Here is a 23,931-nt window from a genome sequence, read left to right as displayed (position 1 = left end):
AAATTCTGACAGGACCCACCCCAAACAACAATGGCATAGCGAATATGTGACATAATTAGGGAATGGAAGACTGCCATTGTCAGTTTGGAATCATTTAACCTTCTAATCTGTCTGAGTGCAAAAACACCTGAGGAGATTCTATTACAAAGCTGATCAATATAGTAATCCCATGATAAATACTGGTCTAAAGCTACCCCTAGGAACTTAACAAAAAGAGGCTTGTCAACATTTGTATTATTTACCTGGACATTAATATTATGTGTTGGCCTAGAGTTATTCTTATGTCTAAACTGTAAGTATTGTGATTTCGATTCATTTATTCCAAGCTTAAGTTGTTGAAGGTAGGCTATGGCATTCATGTTTAAAAAAGTGTCAATTTCTAAAACATTCACATCTTGTGATCCACAAATGTAGGAAGTGTCGTCAGCATATAATAGAACTCTACCCTGTGATATAACCTGTGGTATGTCATTCACATACAAAAGAAACAACAATGGTCCAAGGATACTTCCTTGTGGGACTCCTGCATTTACTGCTAAACTATTCGATAAATGTTTCATCAACTGCCCATCTTCCACCCTTGAAATTTCAACAACTTGAGACCTATTCAGGAGATAGGACCTGAACCACTCTAGCTCAATACCTCTCACACCCACTTTCTCCAACTTCTTCATCAAGATTTCATGGTCCACACAGTCAAAAGCTTTGCTTAAATCCAGGAAAACTCCAACAGTCTTTTTCCCCATGTCCATCATGTCAATTATGTCCTCAAACATAGATTGCCGTCTTCGTGGATTTATCCTTCTGAAAACCATGCTGCTCCTGCGCCAATATTCCATTCTGCACAAGATACTCAACAAGACGAATTAACATGCATTTTTCAAACACCTTGCCAACAGAATTTCCTAAAGTGATCGGTCTAAAATTGTTTGCCACATTTTTGTCACCACCCTTGTGGATAGTTACTATTTTTGCCTCCTTCAATTTATTGGGGAACACACCATTCTTTAGTGACTCATTTACTAGATAAGTGAGTGGAGTTAATAAGTTCTCCTTACAATACTTGATCACCATTGTCGACATTCCATTCAGACCGGTAGACATTTTTCCCTTCAAACCAATCATAATCCTATCCACCTCTTCTTCTGAAAAAGGAGCAGCTATAAACCTGTTAATTGGGTTTACTTGGTCACCTGGAAGAGATGCAGAGGAATTTACACTGTTTAATGGTACAGAGTTATTAATCTTTGTGCCAGCCTCCTGAAAAAACTTATTTAAATAGTTTGAGACCTCAGAACCTCCTGTTAGTACAATTCCCTCATCCGTCACTACTTTTCCTATGTAAATGTTCTCATTTTTTCTCAATGCACCACGCTCCTCATTTATTATCCTCCATACTGAACGATTTAAATTTTTGGACTCTCGTAATGAATCTGCAATAGATTTACCCTTAGCTATTTTAACCTCATTTATATAGACCCTCTTCAAATTCATATAGTGTTGCTCCTTTGCATAGTCTCTACTTTCCATCATGCGTTTGTATGCAGCTTTTAAATCATCCCGCAACTTCAAGAGATTATCGGTGATCCATTTATTTTTAATGTTCCCTCCACTAACTAGGACTTTTTTAATAGGACAGCAAACGTTGTAATGATAATTCAAAGTTTCTGTGAATGCTGAAAATTTTTCATTTAGATTATCTCCACTATAAACATCATCCCATTCTTCCCTAGAAAGATGCACATTTAGACAATTAAGGTTTCCATCACTTACATCTCTCGAGCTTTTTGAGACCACTCGACTTTTCTCTGCAGATCCATACTCATCACTCTGCACCCTTAAAGATTGAAATGTATGGTCTGATAATTCAGAGTTCTTTACTACAACAGTGCTATCTACTATATTTGTTATGATGTTGTCGATAATTGTCCGAGTGTCTCTAGTGATCTCAGTAAATTCACAAACTTTTATTGTGAGGTCATTTTCGGCAAAGAGGTCTCTAAAAGCATCGCTCATTGGGTTCTTTACATGAAGATCAACATTAAAATCTCCTGCTATTACAATTCTATTATACTTCTGTGTTAGGTATTGGAGAACTGTATCCATCTTGTCATAAAAATCATTCCAATCTCAGTTTGGCGATCTATATACTCCAACAATAGCAGTTCTCTCTTTACCCTTTCCTATAACTACAGATGTAATTTCAAAATTCATTTCAGTTGAAAAACGGCTCAAAAATGACAGTTTCTGAGCTCTAATGTTATTCTTTAGCAGTATTCAAACGCCTCCACTCCTATGCAGACTTCTACAATAACTAGCACTTATTTTATAGCCTTCAAAACTCAATTGAGAAAGTTCCGCTTCCTTGAGGCCGTGTTCTGAGAATATTACAACATCTGGATTTTCCACTCTTAGAAAGATATTAATTCTATCTACTTTATTGCTAATGTATTGGATGTTCTGGTGCAGAATGATGCAACCCTCTGACACAGTAAAGTCTCGAATTATATGGGCGTCTCTAAAAAATCATTTCCCAAAAAATTATTCAAAATCGGGATACTAGAGCCAAACATACTAGCATCTCCATTCGTGTTGCAATCATTAGTTACTAATTCATGATCTAGTGTTTGTCTTCTTTCTCTGGCTTCAATTGAAGGAGAAAAACTATCATCCGAAATTGAAGACAATGATAAATCTATTTCTTTTTCTCTGAAAATAGCTGGTTGAACGCACCCCGTTTCCGATTCAACTACTTTTTTAACTCGTTTGTTAACACTTTTTTGCCTATTACATTCATATGCAATCCATGGATTGTGTGGAATCTTCTTGGAAAATTGAACAGCTCAACCAATTTCAAAGAGTAAGTTTTCGCAATATTTCTAATCCCCTCATTGTACAATCTCACTAGTCGGTGTATGCAAGAATCCCTGGGTAGATCATGTCTGAAAGGAATTGTACAAAGGACAATATTAGTGTGACTATTCGTGATTATAGTTTCACCAATCCTTTCAATCATCTTCCGTACTGTATCGCAGTCATCAGAGGCACTGATACTGTTAGTACCAGCCAGGAGAACTATGAAATCGTTGTCTGTGAATGCCTTCACCTCCTGACTAGCACCAACAGCATCCAACACAAAATCCAGAGGAGCCCCCGGATACACATTACCCGACACCAGAAATCCCGATCCCACAGAATTATGTAGCATGGAGGGAACAGACCTTCCATGACTTGCTGAGAACAATAACACCCTCCTCTTCACCGTTCGTGACGATATAGGCGTAACACCCATCTTGATACTGCGTGACAACGTAGAAGACTCATCCCTTCCACTCCGCCTCACCCCATCAATACCCAACACTCGATACCCACCCCTGAAATTAGACCCATCACTCACCAACTCACTCTCACTCATCCTCTTAGTCAGCCCATGATTCACAATTTTTGTTTTTGAGGAGGAATCACTCATTTTAAAATTCTTACTTTTACTTATTTCTGAGATTTCACTGCGCAAGGCTGTATTATCCGCCTCTAAAACCTGTATTGTAGTTTTCATCGAATCAACTTGATCCAGGAGAGATACATTTTCTAATTTTAGCTCGGCAATGGTATTAGTGAGTTCTCCTTTCTGTTTTTCCAACTTTAGCTTTAGTTCATCTACCTCATTAGTTAAAGATTGAACGAAATTGATAAGGTCGTCCCTTTGTTGAAGAAGTTCGACCGACCTTACTTCGAGAATATCGATGTTCGTCTTAGAACCTCTAAGATTAGGAGTATTCACTGCCATATCGCGAACACCCGTATTAAAAGTAAAGTGACTCACATCTCCAGAGCAGGAAGGTGATAAAGGAGTGGGAGACTTGGCAGAAGGAGGGGCGGTAAACCCGTCACTGTTAACCAAAGGTGAAGCCGGTGCAGAGGACTGTCCTTCATTATCAGTTATTACTGAACCCTCATTAATCGAGTCATTAAAAAGCTGATTTAATTTATTTTCAGGTGGAGAATGGTTATGTAAGTTGTTAACATTGATTTCTTCAATCTTCGTAGCATCTTTGTCGGTTTTCAAGGTAGCCTTACAAGACTTAGATAGACAACGCCATTGAGCTAGACCAGATGTATTAAAACCTGTTAGTCTATACGAAAAATCTCTAAATGTGAGTTTAGGATTACCCTTATTAGTTTTACTTAAGATGATATCATCCATTTCCATTCAAAGATCGAGTTTAGACGATTAGTTAGTACCGTACGATACTGTCGCTCAGCAGAAAGTGAATCAAAAGAATGAGTGAGAATAAATTAGTAAATTCTGTAAAATTGATAGAAGGATAAAAGTCTTACGTTTCGAACTTGCAATAAACAATTACTACCGAGTTAGCCCAATAATCAAATAGAGTCCAATCCAAATAGGAAGAGTGAAACAGACTGACATAGGATGTATCTGCTATTAGAGTTAAAAAATGAAATTATGAGAGCAATTTAAAGCGCTTAGAACGCTGCTGAGTCAGAAGAATGAAGTAAAAGCAACAAGATATTGGTACCAGGGGGTATCAAGGTGACTAGATTGAATCTTACAGATAAAGTGTAAGAATATATTTTGAGTGATAAGGAAGTCTACTACGTTTATAAAGATAAAATTCGGGAAGTAATACTTTGAGCTAGAAAGGAGACAATTCAAAACAAGAGACTACACTACTCTATCGCACTGAAACAAACGAATGATTAGATAGTTTGCTTTCTTTTGTATGAAATAAACAGTCAATAATTCAGAAAAATGTATTTCCGAGTTACCGTTAAATAGCTTAGCCCTCCTCTCACTCCAAACAAGTAAGAATAGTTCGTTTCAAGCTAAAGCGGCGCTTGTGAATCCAAATATATACATCGCGCGTATCCCGTCCAGTTCCGGGACAAGCGCGACAGATATCCTGAGCAAGGCCGCACAGGGTTTACAAAATTATTCATCCGTATACGACGCTTACAGGGACAGACTTGGAACACATTGAATTTGTTTGCCAGTTACAAAATAGAAATAATTTATAAAATAAATAATGACTTTATAAAATTGTTCTTTATGAGAAGCAGAGCAAGTAAAAAACGATAAGTGAAAAGACTATTGTGAACTATACAAGAACAGTACGATACTAGTAACAAAATTAGAAAAACAAAACTTGAAAAAATATCTGAGAAAATTTATTTACTGTTATGAAACTGTTTGCATAAGCGAAGAAAAAGAAAAGGCTAATTACGTTGTTTAATTCATTTTGTATTAGAAATTTTCAAAAAATTTCAATTTCAAAAAAGATTTTATTTCAAAGAAACATAATAAAAAACAAATTACAGCTGTACAAAATAATCATACACTTGACAATGAATAAGGTACACTGAAAAGAGTCTTAAATTAAATACAAATTAATATGAATAGGAAATAAAATTTTCGCATAGGCATTGCTGCCTGTGTGCGAAAATGAGTCCAAGGTAGGTATCTTTATTGGTTACTCTTGTACAATATATACTTATTAACTTATCAACTTATTATTTTTTACTCATTTACTAATAACTACAAAAATGATAAAAAATTAAATGAAGGAAAGAAATAAGCCCCAATCCCCAACCGTTCCCTATCAAAAATTGTATTCGTAAATATGTGGTAATTTTACATATATAAATATATATAAAATGGTACAGTAACAATTATATTATATATGTATTAATAAATAAAATGATTATTCATATTTAAGCTGTACTAAAAATGAATCACCTGCCCACTCTATCCCAGTCCCCGATTAACCCCCCAAACCCCGACCCCAGTTGCAGAAGAAGAAACACAGAAAAAACTCGGCGAAACACATTCACACAAACACACACACACACACACACACACACACACACACACACACACACACACACCCATGAAGCCTCAATAGGATTATTTTGAATAAAAAAAAATATTTAAAATATTTTTTAAGATTGTTTAATAACAATTATTATTTTTAAGACTAAACTGAATTCATCTAGATTACAATCTAGAATCTGTACTCCGAAGTGATCAATCTCTCACAGCACTCATCTCTTCCAATACTCGAAATCCACCTTTTGACAGCTATTTTAAATGAAGATATCGTATAGTTGGCGAAATCCGCTGGAGCTATTGGAAGATGTTTCACCAAAACGTGAGCTATATAGTAGGAGTTGGTAATAAATATAGTTCTATTTACTCTAGGCATTTGAATATTATACTGTACTGCTCTCCTAGTTGCATGACTATGTGTAATGGTATTGAATATGCTAGCATGATTCTTGAATATGTACGATGCCAAGGTTCTAACAAATAATTGTCTGACATCAAGCACCTTCATATCCTCAAACACTGCGTTGGATGGGTAATCTCGACGCCTTCCAAGTGCAGATTTTATTATAAGTTTCTGGGTGGTGAATAGTGGGTTCAAAATAGATCTGTATCCTCCTCCATAAGCTAGAATTCCCCCTTCAATAATGGACTGTACAAACGCATAGTAGATTGTTTGGAGTTCATTCCTATTCAGATATTCTCTGAGTTGCCGAAAAACATAAATCATTTTTCTCAGTCTACTGTTCAGATAAGCAACATGTGCAGTCCAATTAAGTCTGTTGTCCAGAATGACACCCAAATACTTGTAAGAGTTCACCCTTCCAACCGATGCACAGGCACAAGAGTCATTTTCAATGTTCCCACATGTATGGAGTTTGATTCCTTCAACTGATGTGTCACTTGAGTCCCGAAGGGAAATCGGCATTATCTTTGTCTTGCTAACATTTAGTGTCAGAACATTATGGTCAAACCATGACTTCAAAGTGGCTAAATCACATTTTGCCCTATGCAGTACAGTTTCCCAATCAGGTCCCCTAACAAGGACAGCAGCATCATCCGCAAAAAGGTAGATCCTACTATTTAAGTTCACTTTTGCAAGGTTATTTACATAGATTAAAAATAATAATGGACCCAAGGTGCTACCCTGGATAACTCCATATTCTACCTCTTTTAACTGACTGTTTACTCCATTTATGACAGTTAACTGCTTGCGGTTACTAAAGTAGGAATTGAACCAATCAAGTGGAACTCCATTTATCCCCATAAGTTCCATCTTTTTAAGCAATTTTCCTCTATCAACGGAATCAAATGCCTTAGCCAAGTCCAAGAATATTAGAGCACTCTTTTCATTGTTACCTATAGCCAAATTCAGGTCTCTAGTTATAGAAAAGAGGGCATCTGAGATATTTTTTGATTTTCTGAACCCATATTGGGAGTTAGTTAGTAATTCATTACTTTCAATGTATCTTGTTAATTGATCTTTTACTATTTTTTCAAGAATTTTAGAAAATATGCTGAGCAGGCTGATTGGACGAAAGTTTGAACTCTCTCTAATATCTCCTGACTTGAACAATGGGACTACTTTTGCTGTTTTTGTAGGATTTACATATGAATTCATCTAGTGTGGAGAAAAACAAATTGCATGATGTATTTATGTCTTGAGAACTAGTAACATTACTCCAAACACACTTGCTGATTAACTCATGAAGAGTTTTTTTGTCAATATATTTATCTTCTTTTTTTGATGAATTGATTCTTGGGAATGAAATTTCTAATACAATACTGAAATGGTCGGTTACATCAGTCATGACTACCGCTGTTTTTAGACTATCACAGGTCTCGTGTCTGACAAAGATATGGTCTATGCATGACTTACTGTTTCCTTGTACCCTCGTATATTTATCAATGCCGCTCATGAAACCATTTTCATACAACATATCAAGATATCTTTCTGTTTTATTATCTGCTTGTAGTATATTGGCATTAATGTCACCCATCAGAATACAGAAGCTATTTATATTGAAAGAGTTATAATAGTTATGCAATGCTTCGGTGAATTCATCCAGATCACTGTCGTGAGTACGATAAACCGAAAGAAGGTTTATATTTTTTCCCTGGAATGATATATCTATACTTAAACCATACACGTGGGCCAGCTCCATCTGTCTACATTCATTCACACTCACTCCCTCCCTCACATACACAAGCACTCCATCATTTCTGTTTCTCCATCCGCTTGTTTTGAAAACCCTGTAACCCTCTAATTGAATACCCGCCGTATCATCCCCCAACCAAGTTTCTCCCAGCATTATCACATCCCATATTACGTTACTTCCTTGTAGATAAGCTATGAAGCTATCGAAGTTTTTATTGAAGCTTCTGATATTCAAGTATATGAACTTTAGGAAATGTTCACCATTGGAAAAAACGTTATTCACCTCAAAAGCTTCAATACTTTTACATTCAATAATACTTTTACATTTAAACCTACTTCTTATAACACGAAGATATAATGCACTATTTATCACAAATTAAATTGAAATTGATTTTAGAAGATGAGGATTCTATTCAATTACGGGAAAGATTGAGTATGAAATTGAAAATAGATTTTTTTATCATGAATTTACTCAGAAATACTTTTTAAACTGTTATTACGACTGTATTAAAAAAATAAATAAATAAAAAATAAATAAATCTGTAACTAAAGTAAGATTAATGGATCCAGTTAAAATAAATTTTAAAATGCGTTTATCAACTATAGAAATTTACGTTAGTACAAGGATTGATAATAATAATTACGGTATTAGACTAACATTTACTAAATGATGTTATTAAGATTGAAAGTTATTTTAATATTTAAAGACGCGAAAAAATTAAGTTATAATTAAGGTTATGAACACAATATTCTACTTCAATTTCTGAAAGCAAGAAACGAAAGGAAACTGGCTATCTTATCTGAGACGGAGCTTCACCAAAAACACAACCGTCCGCTACCACTGACTTCACTGAACTGCCTTCCTCAGTGGAAGGACCTGCAAAGAAGGCCAGGAGTGGAATTCACGTAGGTCACGAGGACTAATCAGTCTGGAGAGACTGCCAAGCATATCACACTGGTTTGCGACAAGCAACCAGGTGATGAATGGGATGTTAGCAAAGGGAAAAACTCCTGGTTCTTGTAAAGGGCACAGATATTGGTTTGCCTAACATTCTACTCGGTTGACGTGTGAGGTTCTTTAAACCTTTGGATCCTTGAATCCATCCCTTAAAAAAAATAGAAATAATGCATCATCCATCACTAATACACCACTCATCCACTGGCTAAATTTCAACTCTGTCCTTGATTAATATTCGATTAGCTAGTTGACGGAAGTGTCAAAAAATTCCAGTATCTCGACAAAATTCTCGTACATTTCCCGCCCAAATGAAATTCACGGACAATTCCCGAAATTCCCGGTTTTCCCGCCGCGTGGACACCTTGTTAAATAATTTCAAGTAAAACAAATGTATAAATAAAGATTTTCATATCATTCAATAGTAAAAATAATGCAATTTTAGAATAAATAATACCGTTAAATTTATTTTTTGAAGATGACACCTTGCAGGTGTATTCCTTTCTACGCAAACATTCCTGTAGTCTCTTCATCACATTGTCCATGCATGGTTTGACGTAACATTACAACTGGAATTCGTGAAATCGCTTCTCGAATTTTGGCTTTCAATTCTGCAACAACGGAAGAATTGGAAGCCAAGATTCGTGAAGCAATTTCAAATTTCAAGTGTAATGTTACGTCAAACCATGCATGGACAATGTGATGAAGAGATTACAGGATTGTTTGCGTAGAAAAGGAATACAGCTGCAAGATGTCATCTTCAAAAAATAAATGTTACGGTATTATTTATTCTAAAATTGCATTATTTTTACTATTGAATGATATGAAAAACTTTAAAGATTTGTTTTTCTTGAAATTATTTAACTTTCAAAATATCCCGTTTCTCTGAAACACCCTGTAGAATAGATAAATATTTATCAATCCTGTTAAAAGTAAAGATTTTGCAACCCTGCATTACATATTTCAAAGAAAACTGGTTATTGAATCAAGCCTGGAAGTCTCTTTTGACTTTTGAATGAAGGAAGAAAGCTCAAATGAAAAATGATCCTATTTCTGGACGAACCAGCCGGGGGTCTAGGGGGCGGAGCCCCCAGGCCAGACGGTTAAGGCGGGCGAAGCGAGCTTGCCGGCTAGTAAAATTATATAATATCTTATTCGAGAATGGCTCTGAAGAAGCAAATTGGAATATTTGTAGATTGATCTAGTAAAACAAAACGTGTATCACCTCAAATCTGTCGCACTAGTGGAACTGTTTTTAAAATTGAATATTTCAAGTTTTATCATTCTAAGCCAATATCTTTGGTGCAAAGATAACATCTTTTAAACAAAGCCTAGTTGAAAAGTGACCGTAGCTCATATGCGTTTTTCATAGTGGAATCATAACTTGATTCTATGATGCATGTTAAACCACCCAAACGCAACATCTTGCCTGATACCTTTAGATCATAGCAAGCATACTGTTCATGTGAAGGTACGCGGCGGTAGGCCTACACCGTACCGGTACCTCTTCACATCTTAAAATAAAAAGTCTAGCCAATTTATCTAAAAAAATTTAGACTATAATTATTCATCTAAAAACTCATACTCATTACTTTACCTTCCATTTTTAAAATAAACTGTTATTAATTGGAGAACTAGTAAAAGTTTTCTTTCCGGTAGTTTTCTTTCAGGACAAATTATAGACTAATTCCTGATTTTCTCCTTGTCCATGTATTTAAAACACTTTTTTGAGGCTAAATTTAAAAAGTTTTCCCGGGGGCGAACCACACTTTTTTGGTGAATATTCACCAATGACCCCCAGGAATATTGCGTACCGGAACCTATATTGTTTCAAAAACAGCAATGGCAAAGAGGATACAATTTCAAATTTCAAGATTTTATTTTTCTATGGTACTAGGTTTGATAATTCATTATTATCATCATCATCTACATTTAAATAAAAAATACAACTTATTGAGTTTTTGTTTGATGATGGAACAACTCTTAGGGCCGGTTTCCGAGCTCGGCATTCAGCCAAGTTCTACACTTTAACTGGCTTTAAATTCTGCAGTCAGAAAATTGGCTTTCCGAGTCAGAGTGTTGACGTAGTCGAGGACTCTAATAGACTCTGGAGTTTAGAGATCACGTTAGATCCTGCAGTTTATAATTTCGCTTTCTGAGTGAAGGTCTTATAAGTCCAGGACTTGAATTAGATTCTCGCCTCTTTCCAAGTCGAGGATTTATCAAAAATCGTTAAGTCCAAAACTTAAAACAGCGTAATTTTAAACCGTCGACTGGGGTAGGGTTTAAATTTAAGTTCTAGACTTAACTGAGCAAACACAATTTAGTTATTGTTTTGGAGTAGATGAAAAGCCAAATAGATGTCATGGAATACCTAAATTATTTGGATTAGTCCATCTAAATTCATAATTTGTAGTTTGCAAGTTTATTTTGCAATAAAATTGTATAAGAATTATGCGTAAAAAACTAACCTTATTTTACAAATGTGACATAACCTAAAAATGTTCAAGAAAAATAAAACAAGGATTGCCTTGGAATTTGAATTACAATCTGAATGTTATTAATAAATGCCATATTCAACATATTATTATAACAATAAAAAAATATTATTTCAGTATTTTTTTCAAAACAAATACGTTTTCAAACTCAATAGCCTAATGAAATTTTTATTCTAAAATCACTGGTTAGGATCAATGATCAATAATAGCATAACGTAAAATTAAATGTTTATTCATTCATCTTTCAAAAGGTTAGGTTTTGTTTTGAATATGCCTACAAAGAAATCGAAACGTATTTTCACAAAATAGTTCGGAGAGCATGCTCATTTGAATTATCCCGCTGCAATCAGCTGTATTCGTTTTGCTATAATGATACAACAGCAAAATATTGTGAGTTTCCCTCATGTTTACTACATTTAAGTTCTGGACTCAAATAAGTCGAGAACTCAATAAACCCCGGAGTTTGGAAGATAAAATCGTGACTCAGAAAGTCGATTTAGACCGAGCGCTTATTTCGGTCCTGGACTCTGTAAGTCCAGAACTTATAGATCCCGAGCTCGGAAACCGGCCCTTAAACATATCTGATTACAGTGTTCAATTAGATAATTCCTAGTATTGGTACTACCATAGAAAAATATGGCATACGAAGATATTTTATGGTATAGGTCGTTTGTGTTCCAAATTTCACTGTTAATTCAAATCGATTATTGTTGACTTTTGTTTATTATTACAGTCTTAAGCGGGTGAGAGTGTATGGGCACAGTATGAGAGACCACCACAAACACATAGTTTCACGAAAAAGAACTACGTGGACATTCGGCTTAAACAAACAGTGAAATTTGGATCATAAACGCCCAATATCTCCTAATGCTACCTTTTCTCTATGGTATTACAATGTGATTCAGAGTTGTATTACTAGTGTAAAATATGATGAATGAGTGTGCAACTTTACTAACCGATCATCAGACCCATGTCAGTCTTGATGTTGGAATTCATGTAGAACGACGAAGGCAGCAGGTTGGTCATTGTGTCGATCACAACTGAGGCGAACATCTGCTTCTCCTTACTCCGAGGCACGTCTACGTTGAAAACGTCCGACTCTGCATCCAGGTAAGGACCTAAGAGCAGCGCAGCAATCATCATAAATTGGAGAACCCTATGTACTATATTCATGGATATCGAAGAAAAACTCTTCTTTAATAAGTTATGTAATTCAAGTATGTAGGTTAGGTTTGCCTTTAAAATTCACCCACCATTTATCACAAAAGTTGACATTTTGAATAAAGAAATTGAAATAAGTATGATTCTCATTTGAACTTACCTTTATACTTGTCAATTAATAACTTGGCAGCTGCATTGAGGTTTAATAATTTCAATTTTACAGCCACACCAATGCCTTCTGTGAAAAAACCAAAGAAATGATAGTGAGTTTGTGTTTTTATTATGATTCCAAATTTTTAAAGTTTAATCAAAGTTTATCAGAATTTCCAACTCATTACTACAGTGGAGTGTTTGAATTTATGTCCTATATTAACATTCTAAATTTTACAAATTTTTTGTTGATTTTTTTTATTATTTTGAGACCAAAAAATGTCTGTTTGAATGTGCTGACGAATCATAACCTCTTTTTGACTATTATTCTCAATCGGAATTCGTGAATGGGATATAAGACTTTCTTATTTCCAATAATTTCATGATTATGAGTTTTTTCGTTATTGAATAAAATAAATAAATTTCAATTAGAAAGTGCTATAAATAGAACAGAAACTGAATTATTATTTCCATGATAAATGATTGAGGATAATTTATAAGACGCCATGGTACATGATTGAGATAATTAACTGTTAAAAGAAATGGTACAATTGATTGATAACAATTTAGAAAAAATAAATTAAATCAAATTTATTCTCTTCAACACTTGTATTGATGTATATTGTACAGTAAATACAGTAGTACTACAGAATAACATAAAATATTAGCATACCATAATAAAAACTATAGTAACAATTATTTTTTGTTCAATATATGATATTAATAAGAAATACCCTTACATAGGGTATGTGTGAGTAAGAGTGAATCTGGACTAATGATTCAGATGAAATTTGTATGAAAAATAACTGTAAAGATGATAAAGAATAGAGAGATTTGACATGTTCTTGAGATCAACACAGAATTTTACCGGAGCTTGGGAACTTCCACTAGTTTGTAGCCTACTTGTTGCATCTTCTAGAATAAATTGGGTATAATAACTCTATAACCTATAAACAGAGCTAATGATATTTTCGGTTTCATCCCTATTTCATTTAACCAAAAATTCACAATTTTTTATACACGTTTGCTGCATCAAATTCTCTGAGTTTGTTGGGAATATTCCTGAAAAGCATATGTACTATGTAATACATTTTTGTGGATGAATTTTTTTATGATAGGTGTTATTATCCCTGAAATTGTTGCTGCTCGGGTGGGATATGTGTGGGTGTTTCCAATGAAAATATCAGTCTGGTGCTTATACATATAAATTAGTGCATTTATCACAAATAATTGCCTGATATCCAAAACATTTAAATCTTTAAACAGGTCATGTAAGTTAATTCTACTGTCACTCTTCAGTGCTACTCTCAAAACAGCTTTCTGTGCTACTTTTAAAAGTTCTAAATTAGTTTTATAGCATCCACCCCATGAGTTTATACCACTCTGTATTAGTGACTGAACATATGCAAAATATATGTTCCTGAGTTCCTTCTGATTCAATATGTTGTTGAGCTTGTAGAACAAGAAACTATAGCCTTACGAACTCTGTTTCTGATGTATGCAATATGTGCTGGCAATTAAAGTTGTCGTCAGACATTAAGAAATGATGAAATTTTAAAAATAATTTATCATTAAAAAATCCCGGTTGTACAACAGCCGGTTAAATTTCAACCGTGATTAATTCCACGAGAACCAATCAGAGAAGGCCTTTTCGATAAGACAGCTTCTCTGATTGGTTCTCATGGAATTAATCACGATTAAAATTTAACCGGCTATTTGCAACCGACAATAAGACTGTATCATGATTAATTTATCAATTCATGTGATTTGATTGTTAATATCAAAAAACCATTTTTGAAATTCATAGAAAATTAATATTTTATGTGCCTTTTTTTATAAGTCTACTGTATAAGAAGCTAATAGAGCTATTCCAATTTCTCAATAGGGTATATTTTCATCTAAGAATTCAATTGGAAACTAATCATCTCCAAAAGGAGTCATCAATTAAAAACTGTTTCAGAACTTGGGAGGAATGGTAAATAGTGCATCAAATCAATGCCAATAGAATAATCAACTAGGCGAAATTCACTAAAATTCTAAAATTAATGAATGGATTTTATCATGATATTTTAATTTATTCACAATATTCCAATTTCAGTTGAATTCAATTGAAATTTGATTCAATTGATTAGTATTCTTATCTCATAAATTATTTGCTAGGTTAGCTGTAATATTCTCGGATGTATTGTGTGAGCAAAGAAGAAATTATTAGACTTGATATATGGAAAAATCTTGAGAGACAATGTGATTCTAACTGAATGAGTACCTGGCCTACAGTTGGTGAGTCTCTGGATGAACGCTGGATCGAGAACTGATGAGATGTGTTTTTCAGTGGCCTTGTTCAGAATTAGTAGGGACCACACCACATCCAACCACAAAAATGGTGTCGATAGGTCAGATGCGTCCAAATGGCTTTCCAACTTCTGTGAGTAAATTGAATAAGTAGATCAGAAAACTTTAAAATACGATTATAAACTCTAAGTGAATGGAAACTATCAAACAACACTAGAAAATCAATGAAATATAGATATGCATTATGACGAAGAGTCATTTGAACTAATTTAATTGATAGATCAAATTGATAAAATACAATTAAACACGTCTGGAAATTTAGTGGAGAATACTTCGATATTTGATTAGTAATTTAGGATTAATAGGAATGAGCTTCAGTGAACAGTGAACAATATTGTATTACAACATTGTACTGTAAAATTGAAATACTTCCAAAAATACAGAACATTAAGTAAACTCATAAAAAACATTGAATTCTATAAAGGTTTGTTTTATAATTGAATGAAAGGCTAATTAGCAAGCATAATATGTATTAATAAAAAAACTTACAGTAAATAAAGCTTCTGCATTGGATGGAGTATGATTCACAGCGCCGAGGGTTAAAAGGAGAGAAACTATGTCTTGTGTTCTACACAAGCCAAAATTGTTCATTGCCCACGAACATAACGAGTCCATGAGTTCTGGAAAATGAAACACAGAAATTACTTTCCAGGTGGAAATATAAATTAAAAATAATAATTGAGAAGATGGTGATAATATTAATATAGTGTGACTTTGCTAGCTTAGGTTTTCAGGTCACGCCTGATCAATCAATGAGGTGAGTGTGAATTCAATGACTAATTGGACAGTGAAAATTTGATAGGTCACGCTACTGCAGATTTTCATTATAGAGGTTGAAACTATAGAATAAATTGGTAGGCAATAGCTAAAATTATATAGCAATAATGGGTTAAGTTATTCTCCTAGTTGAAAACTTCAAAAAATCAAAATTTGATAATATTAATTGAATTTCTTATAGAAACATGGGGCCCCATAAGGAAGAAATAATATAAAATTAGTTTTTTTCAACTCTGTAGTTGAGATACTTTGCCCGTAGCCTATATGGGCGAAAATATCACCTTAGCTTTACTTGATTCATGTTAAATCAGTGTGAACTAACTTGACGATTCGACTTGCCTTGCTAAATACTGGAATGATTTAAATTGGATGGAAAATGTATGTTTTCTTTTTACCTCTGTCTTTATATCGTAGCATTCCTAAACTGGTACAAATCGAACCGAAAACTGCTGATCTTCTGTTCTCGGCAATACATTTACCAAGATCACCACACACTTTTACGAATAATACCTGAAACCAAAGTCATGACAGTAATCAATTTGATACATTGTAAGTTACTGTAAAAATAGGATAATATTGCTTAACATGTGATAGTATTAACGAATCTAGTTCCATTAAATATGTAGTTTGACTATTTTTTACATGAGAATCATGAAGTGAGTTCTCCCCTCAAAATCATATTCGTTGTACCGACATCTTGAAGATTCATCAAGAAATGAACTACAACTCACCTCATCGAAGAAGTTTAGTTGACAACACGCATACAGCACATCAGCTGCTTGTTTGATATTGAGTGGCTCGTCAGTTTTGCCCAAATTGAAGGCAAGCGACCTCAATAGAGGCAAAGACCTCCTGCGTTTCAACGACAGCGATGTGAGCACCTGCAATCAAAAATTCAGATTTATCATTAAATTTATCATGTATCATTAATCAATCATTTATCATTATCAATCATAATCATTATCAATTTATCATTAAATTTAGTTTTTATTAGTGAATTATTATAATACAGTACTCATATGCTATAATGCTTTCCGATAATCCTAACTTACTGAGATGAGTTAATAAGTAAAATTGCAATGCTTTTAGTGAGATTCGCGTTTTAGTCAGTGGATTTCATAGGACAACACACTTATCACGTTTCTTTTTCCACCACCTTCTATAGTATACAGCTGTGATCCAAGTCATCCCTGGTTTATTCTATGTCATATTAACGTTTCTTTTTCCACCACCTTCTATAGTATACAGCTGTGATCCAAGTCATCCCTGGTTTATTCTATGTCATATTAATGTTGATTATTGTTAAAACTGATTAATTCTATCTCAAATGTATTATAAATATTCACCAAGAAAATATATCATTCATGATTAATTAATACATTTCCATAATTGAGATCAAATAATCTATATTGATTTATGAGATATTGATAGTATATTTCTGCATAGCCTACAAAAAATTATGTCAATTCGGCAACGGTGCGAAGTTGGAGAAGGATAGAATTATCTGCTTTGTCTAACGACAGACAAGGATAGCGAACAATGTTAATCAGATGCTGACTGATGTCGAACTTGAATCTCACTGTAGTATTGCTCAAAGCCGTGAAGACATGTCTATTTCCCTAGTGCAAATAATACTATGGATGAAATGCAACTGCAGAAATATATTTCAATTCATATAAATACTATACAGTTAAAGAAATGAATTATTCTCAATTTTGGTATTGAAATGGGTCATCAAAGTACTGTAATTTTCACATAAATAAAACTGAATCTTAATTAAAGACTACGAAGGTATCGCTAAAAGTTGATTCATTCGAATGTTTCATTTCTTGTAATTTTCTATTTTATTGTGTATTCATCAACTTTGTAAAATGCATCGTATAATCAATAATAATGCTTGAGAATGTCTTAATTCAGGGACACAAATTCAACCATGAGAGCAAAGCATTTCTATCCTATTTCATCATGTACATTGATCATCTTTGGCAGTGGAATGAAAATAAAATTGGGAATTATTATTATTTAAGGCGCACATATTTATCCATAAGAAGAATCACTACTATTCTATACCTTAACTATTTATAGTAGTGAAATGTTAAATATATTTTTAAACCGTCATCATTAAGGCAAGTAGCATTGGAATAGGAACAAATTTGCAATTTTTATTATCAAGAAGCTCAGATTCGACCATGAGGAACTAGCATCTCTATTTTATGCCTTGATCATTTGTGGCAGTGAGATGGAAATAATTTGGAAAACATCATTATTATGGAACACAGATTCGACTATGAGAAACTAGCATTTATATTTGATGTTATTTTATACGTTAATATTATTTCAGTATTATGCTATTTTACTATTTACTATTGATTTAATTTCCTATTGAATGTAAATATTGATACCTTGACCATCTGGGGCAGTGAGATGGTGCTAATTAGTTTGGCAGCCTCGTCATCCCCGGCAACACCCAACACGACTCCAAGGTCGTTGAGTCCGCCACCGCCCGAAGAGAGTTTCTTGAGTGCCTTGGCCGACACCTCCTCGGGATCGCCCAGCTGCTGGCACAGCCTAATGAATCTGCTATCGCCTTGAAAGTCAGCTATCTTCATTTTGCCCTGATTGGTCAGTTCGGCCAGCTTTGAGACTATCTGTATCAAAAAGAAAAAGTGGCGCCATTATATTACGAATTAATAATTTATTTATTCAATTAGGTGCAGTTACAGAACTTTCAGGTCCTCCCCATACAGAAAGCTTGTTTTGTTATTTGTTTCTACTCAATATTTTTTCATTATTTTTATTTGTCAGTACTACATTACTTGTTTCTTTATTCATCTATTTATACATCTACTTATTTATTCAATCAATTGGTATATACATTTATTTACATACCTATTATTTAATTAATATAACCAAACGCAATAGGATATTCTCTACCTTATTCTTTTCTTAAGACACAATAAAAAACATGATAGTCTATACATCCCGCCACTCTTGGTGTTATGGATATTAAGAATGTTTGATTAGAAATATGATTAGTTTCATATGAATTAGATTTAAGTAGGAAAATTTAGGTTAAGTAATTTGTTCTATTGCAACCCAGCGAACGCACAGACACATCGATGTCTTTGTTCGCTGATTCCACACATTTCAATATTATCATTGTGAATCTGTTGAATATGATGTTTAGGTTCAAGTAATAGACAGTATTGAAATTGATATGTAATTTATATAATGGATAATAGAATAGAGCTTGATTTGATTTGAATTTAATATACACAATAGGCTTAAATCCAAACTTATAGCAAAAAAGAACGAGAGAAACTGGTGATTAAGGTAGCAGTGTTTTGTCTAGTTTGACAATTGATCCTCAACTCCCTGCCAACAAAACAAGGCAGTGAACCATTTTTTAAAGTATGTTTTGCCGCTTCAAATCAAATTCGTAGATTGAAATAAAATATAGGTTGGCGTATTATCCAATGACTTTTTAAAATGTCAAGGCTCTCATATATTTCATTTGAAAATGTCTCTTATGAGTTGAAACATTTCTTACAGATTTTTCACCGACATGACACGATGTTCTCCGATTAGGCAGGCCATTGTCAGTAATAGAAGTGTGTTTGTGGAAAGGGCTAATCAATCAGATTAAAATAAGATACTACAAAAAAAGGTTAGAACCCATTTACCTACATATAGGTTCCATTTGTATTTTGAAAAATGTTGATTGGGTCAAAGTTATAGAATTATTGAACATTAATGGAGGCGCTACCTTGCAGATCTTTGACAGAACTAATGGACTTGAGTATTAGACAGGGAATTGAATACGGCAGAAGCGAATTCGACCAGACGAAACAGCGCTTTATGCTGTGGGTTCAGTCTAGCTAACGTTCAAAATTACATGATTTTTAATGTTGGAGTATTCGAGAAGATAACAAACATATTAAATTAATAATCATTCATCAGACAAAGAATTGTCAAGTTCCAGTATCTCTGAATTGAAGGGGTTATAATACAAGGGGTCCAAGTGACATATTGTTAGTTTCGAGAAAATTGAGCCCAAAGTTTTCTTACATTAATTAATTCTTCATTCATGAAATGAATATAGAAATAATATTCACATATTCCTATAACTATTCAGTATAATTTTACCAAATCAAACGTACAGTTTCACGTCTCAAATTGCTCTCCTTTCTCAATTATCAGCTTAATAGTGATAAAAAGTATCACTTGTACCCCTTGTTTACCAAACAAAACTCTATTGTCTAGCTACACATAAATCTATCAAATTTACCAGCAATTGAACAATGATTAATGATCTCATTGCAATATTATCCGATTCGCTAATTGGTTCTTGAAGTATCTTTTGCTTGGTGACATGGCTTAATTAAGGTTAAATTTAATTTGATGGATACAAGCAACCGTTGTCCTGTAAACAAGGGATCCAAGTCACTTGGACCCCTTGTTTAATCAAATAAACAACTGTTTGAAAATGAAGTTTAAAAAATTTACACCAGTCAGCACTGATTAGACTTACGCTTATACCTCTTGTATACTGGATTTTTATCACTTTCAGCTATCGATTACTGTAGCTAACTCAAAAAAATGTAAACTGTCATTTGGACCCCTTGTATTCTGACCCCCTCAATTAATTTAAATAGCTATGTCTATTAAAGATATAAATTTAAATACCGAATTCCAGTCACATTATAGCTACTGACATGTCATCATTGATCAACTGAATTATTATTCTACCAAATGTAAAAAAAGTAAGTCAATATTTTAAACCTTGAGTGCATATTTTCTTTGGATTCCGATTGTTTCCGAAGCCGCTAAAAGTTCTTGAGAGGTTGAAGCAGACTCGATCTTCTTTTCGAGTCTCTCATCATCAGAAATATTTTTCAATGTATTGAAAACTGACGTAGTGAGTTTACGATTGATTTGCTTCACTTTTTTCTCGGCGTCTGGTTTTTCTGAATTGCTCTGTGAATCAGAATCTGAAAAAGAAAAACTGTATGAGGTTTGTAAGTATTGATTCACGAAAATGTTTTTTTTTTTCATTGAAATAAGAGATTTGATTGAGTTCCTATTTAATCAAGTTTGAAGGATAAAACGGGCATGTACTTCAGGCTAGTTCAGCTTTATACAACATATTTGAGCTATTATGACTCTATCTATCCTACAAGTGTGGGTAATGGTTAAAGTAGAATGTATTCCACCACAAGTGCTCTGTTGGCCCTAACCAGCAGGATCCAGAGTGTATTTGAGGATGGTGATTCACTTGCTCTTTCAATGTGTGACCTCAGCAAGGCCTTCGATTGTGTGCCTCATGAAATACTCACAAACAAACTTGAGAGATATGGTTTGGGTGGCACAGTGCTGAGGATGATTATCTCCTACCTGGAGAACAGGAAGCAGGTGGTTCAGCTGAGTGGTGCCACATCAAGTATGCAGCATGTCAAGCATGGAGTCCCGCAAGGATCAGTTTTGGGCCCGTTGCTGTTCATATTGCTCATGAACAACTTCACAAGCAGTCAAGGTGCAGTACTCTTTGCGGATGACACCACATTGATTTCCAGGGGCTCCTCGTTGGATCAGGTGGAGGTGGAGTGTTCCAGACTCATTGAAGAAGCAAAGCTGTGGTTTACTGCTAATGGACTGGAGCTCAATGAGGAAAAGACGAATGTACTGATGTGCACATTGAAGAGGCAAGCAGCTGAAGTGGAGCCAGTCAAACTGCTGGGCTTCTGGATAGATAGAAGACTTAGCTGGAATTACCATGTGAACCGGGTATGTGAGAAGCTGTCTAGTGATCAACCTCCTGAGAAGGTTGAGACATGAGGTTGACCGGAGATGCTTGGTGATGGCATACCATGCACAGTTTCAGAGTCACCTCATGTATGGGGTGCTGCTGTGGGGTCATGCTCCAGCTGTACAGAATATCCTACTTCTGCAAAAGAGAGCATTGAGGTTAATGTCGTTTTCAGGCTATAGAGATCATTGTCGTCCCATGTTCAGGAGTTTTGGTGTTCTCACCATCTACAGCCAATACATACTGAGCTCGCTGTTGTATGTCAAGAAAAATCAAGATAAACTACTCAAGCGGAGTGACATACACAGCCACAACACTCGACATGCTGCCAAACTGGAATTACCTCGATGCAGTCTGGCGGGGACCTACAGCAGTTTTCCTGCTCAGGCCATTCGACTTTTCAACACACTGCCGAGGGAGGTGCAAGACATGCATATATGGAGTTCTGTGCTGCAGTAAGAAATGGTCTGCTAGATAGGCCTCTGTATTCCCTACAGGAGTGGAATGCCTCTTTTTGAGGTGGCTGCTCCTCCACTACACGAATGACCATTTTGTGGTTATTACTACTTTTGAAATGACACTGCCGATCTGGAAACCCCAGTCCTGGGCAACGACCTCAAGTATCAAAGTAAGTATTAGAGGTATACAACAATATTCAACTCAAATTATGAATTCAGGATTAAATTGATCTGCTAATAATGGTTTATAATGGTTATCATTTTAAATCATACTTAGATCTAAAATCATCAATAAAATGACTGTGAAAACAAAATATGCTCACCTTTTGTCCCATCAGACGAATTTGAAGTTGCTGATGCCGCTGAAGTTGTAGCAGCAGGATTAATTGCAGTTGAACTTCCATAAGCAGAATGTTGAAGGATCCTCAATGCTCTATTCAAGTTTCTGTAGTGAATCATCATAGTTCTCTGTCGGAACACCAATCTTAAGACAGAGCTACTAGATTCTTTCCTGAACCAAAGAAGAATTAAAATTGGAGAATTAGTTTGATTTTCATAGTGAAAATGAATTTATATTAAAATATAGTAGCCTGCACATGAGCATATCAAGACAATAAGTCTAAATAAACACTAAACCTATGTACATACATAGGCTTATACATCTATTGACAGTATGATGTGGAAGCTTTGCAAATCTTCATTTTTAAAATTCAACATTTTGTACAAAAAAGGTATTTTAAATTACTTAGTATTACTTTGTAAATAATATCACTAAGAAAACCTTAAAGTACATAATTTATGAGAGTAGAATATTTTGTTGACCTAACCTAGTAAAATTACCGGATTAATTTATCTTTTTAATATTGAAGTCAGAATCTTATTTAAGATCTCTATATTACAAGAATTATAATCATACAAAACACAAAATATAATATAATCACCTTTCAATTAAAGAGAAAAATTACATTTTTCCATAATATCAACTGTGAAAGAGGACAGTTCAATGATGGTGTTGGTGAGATTGAGTATTGAGGTTGGAAAACACAGAATCACAAGGATAAAAAACAGCTGTTCAAAAAATCCTTAGAGAATGTTGAAGAATAGAGTACTTAATAATGAGCGACCTTATTACTCAGTTTTATCATCATTTACTGTATAAAATTTAGACAGAAACTTATAAGTAGTAAACTTATATAATCATTTTCAAGTTCATATATATTTTCCAGATAATTCTTTTAAAACTTAAAAGTGAACTGAGTAAAACTTGAGGAGTCGCAGAGAATTGCCAGCCCTCAAACCACCATCACAGAATAGAGAATACCTATTTCTATTATACCCAACGAGCTAAAATAAAATATAGTAAACTATAGAGTGGCTGAGTGGCCGCTATTCCTGTTACGAATTGAACATGGGCAGCCATGACAGAGAAAGGCAAAAGCGGCGGAAAATTTGAATGGCCCTATTGATATAATGGAAACTTGCATAAAAGACAAGGTGAAATCCCGTGCAAATCAGTTATATTTTAATAAATACTACATTGAATTTTCATTGAACATTTTAAATATATGTATTACAGTTGTTATACATCCATACATTTAATTGTCTGAATTGCTTTACTTGAAGCCTTGGTGAAATTAATATAGCCCAAGTTACAGTGTTAATACTGCTTAGACGTACAAGTACTTTACTAAGTTGAAATGCCATACCGTAACTGCAAAATTATGATTTTAGAAATTGGATTATCTTTTATGCTATTTTGAGTGGGGAATTCGAA

The 23,931-nt window shown here is 34.3% G+C and overlaps 1 protein-coding gene across 1 annotated transcript in view; it reads right to left on the bottom strand.

Annotated features, from left to right (window-relative positions):
• LOC111054137 (FAST kinase domain-containing protein 4) overlaps positions 1-23,518 on the bottom strand; it is a 31,966-nt gene extending 8,448 nt beyond the window's left edge. Inside the window, exons 1-10 of the mRNA XM_022341105.2 lie at positions 23,099-23,518; positions 22,481-22,668; positions 20,676-20,884; positions 18,296-18,541; positions 16,625-16,774; positions 16,289-16,403; positions 15,606-15,736; positions 15,031-15,187; positions 12,775-12,852; positions 12,410-12,571 (exon numbers count right to left, since the gene is read on the bottom strand). Coding sequence (XP_022196797.2) covers positions 12,410-12,571; positions 12,775-12,852; positions 15,031-15,187; positions 15,606-15,736; positions 16,289-16,403; positions 16,625-16,774; positions 18,296-18,541; positions 20,676-20,884; positions 22,481-22,619 — 1,387 coding nt within the window. The 5' untranslated portion in view covers positions 22,620-22,668; positions 23,099-23,518. The remainder of the gene's footprint in view (positions 1-12,409; positions 12,572-12,774; positions 12,853-15,030; positions 15,188-15,605; positions 15,737-16,288; positions 16,404-16,624; positions 16,775-18,295; positions 18,542-20,675; positions 20,885-22,480; positions 22,669-23,098) is intronic.
• Between the last annotated feature and the right edge of the window lie 413 nt (positions 23,519-23,931).

The sequence above is a fragment of the Nilaparvata lugens genome, chromosome 8 (assembly GCF_014356525.2).
Source record: "Nilaparvata lugens isolate BPH chromosome 8, ASM1435652v1, whole genome shotgun sequence".
Taxonomy (NCBI): domain Eukaryota; kingdom Metazoa; phylum Arthropoda; class Insecta; order Hemiptera; family Delphacidae; genus Nilaparvata; species Nilaparvata lugens.
This window is presented reverse-complemented; position numbering and strand designations above follow the sequence as displayed.